The sequence below is a fragment of the Centrocercus urophasianus genome, unplaced genomic scaffold, assembly GCF_019232065.1.
Source record: "Centrocercus urophasianus isolate 14NV4802_14NV808 unplaced genomic scaffold, USGS_Curo_1.0 seq_1351, whole genome shotgun sequence".
Taxonomy (NCBI): Eukaryota; Metazoa; Chordata; class Aves; order Galliformes; family Phasianidae; genus Centrocercus; species Centrocercus urophasianus.
In genome coordinates this window covers 3,887-4,302 of record NW_024884533.1, presented here as the reverse complement: position 1 = coordinate 4,302, position 416 = coordinate 3,887, and the positions used below count along the sequence as shown (strand labels likewise).

At 62.0% G+C, this 416-nt stretch overlaps 1 protein-coding gene across 1 annotated transcript in view; it reads right to left on the bottom strand.

Annotated features, from left to right (window-relative positions):
• The window catches only part of LOC122157415 (syntaxin-4-like), a 7,102-nt gene that overhangs the window by 4,173 nt on the left and 2,513 nt on the right, over positions 1-416 (bottom strand). Inside the window, exon 3 of the mRNA XM_042813044.1 lies at positions 237-374. Coding sequence (XP_042668978.1) covers positions 237-374 — 138 coding nt within the window. The remainder of the gene's footprint in view (positions 1-236; positions 375-416) is intronic.

The window sequence follows — 416 nt, the reverse complement described above, 5'->3', positions numbered from 1 at the left end:
ATTATATTCCAGTCCCCTCCCATTATATCCCAGTCCCTCCCAGTCCCTCCCATTATATCCCAGTCCCCTCCCAGTCCATCCCACTCCCTCCCAGTCCATCCCAGTCCCTCCCATCACATCCCAGTCCCCTCTCAGTATGTCCCAGTCCCTTCCCAGTCCCTCCTATTATATCCCAGACCCCTCCCAGTCCATCCCACTCCCTCCCATTATATCCCAGTCCCCTCCCAGTCCCCCACCTGCCCCTCCACAGCGGCTCCCAGTGCCCCGAACAGCTCCTGCAGTTCCCTCATCGCCCTCTCGAGGCGCTGCAGCTCCCGGTGCCTCGACGTCACCTCGTCCAACGCCGCCCGTGTGGCCCGAGCCGCCCCAAGGACCTGGGGGCACCCCATAGAAACCCCATAAGGACCCCATAAACA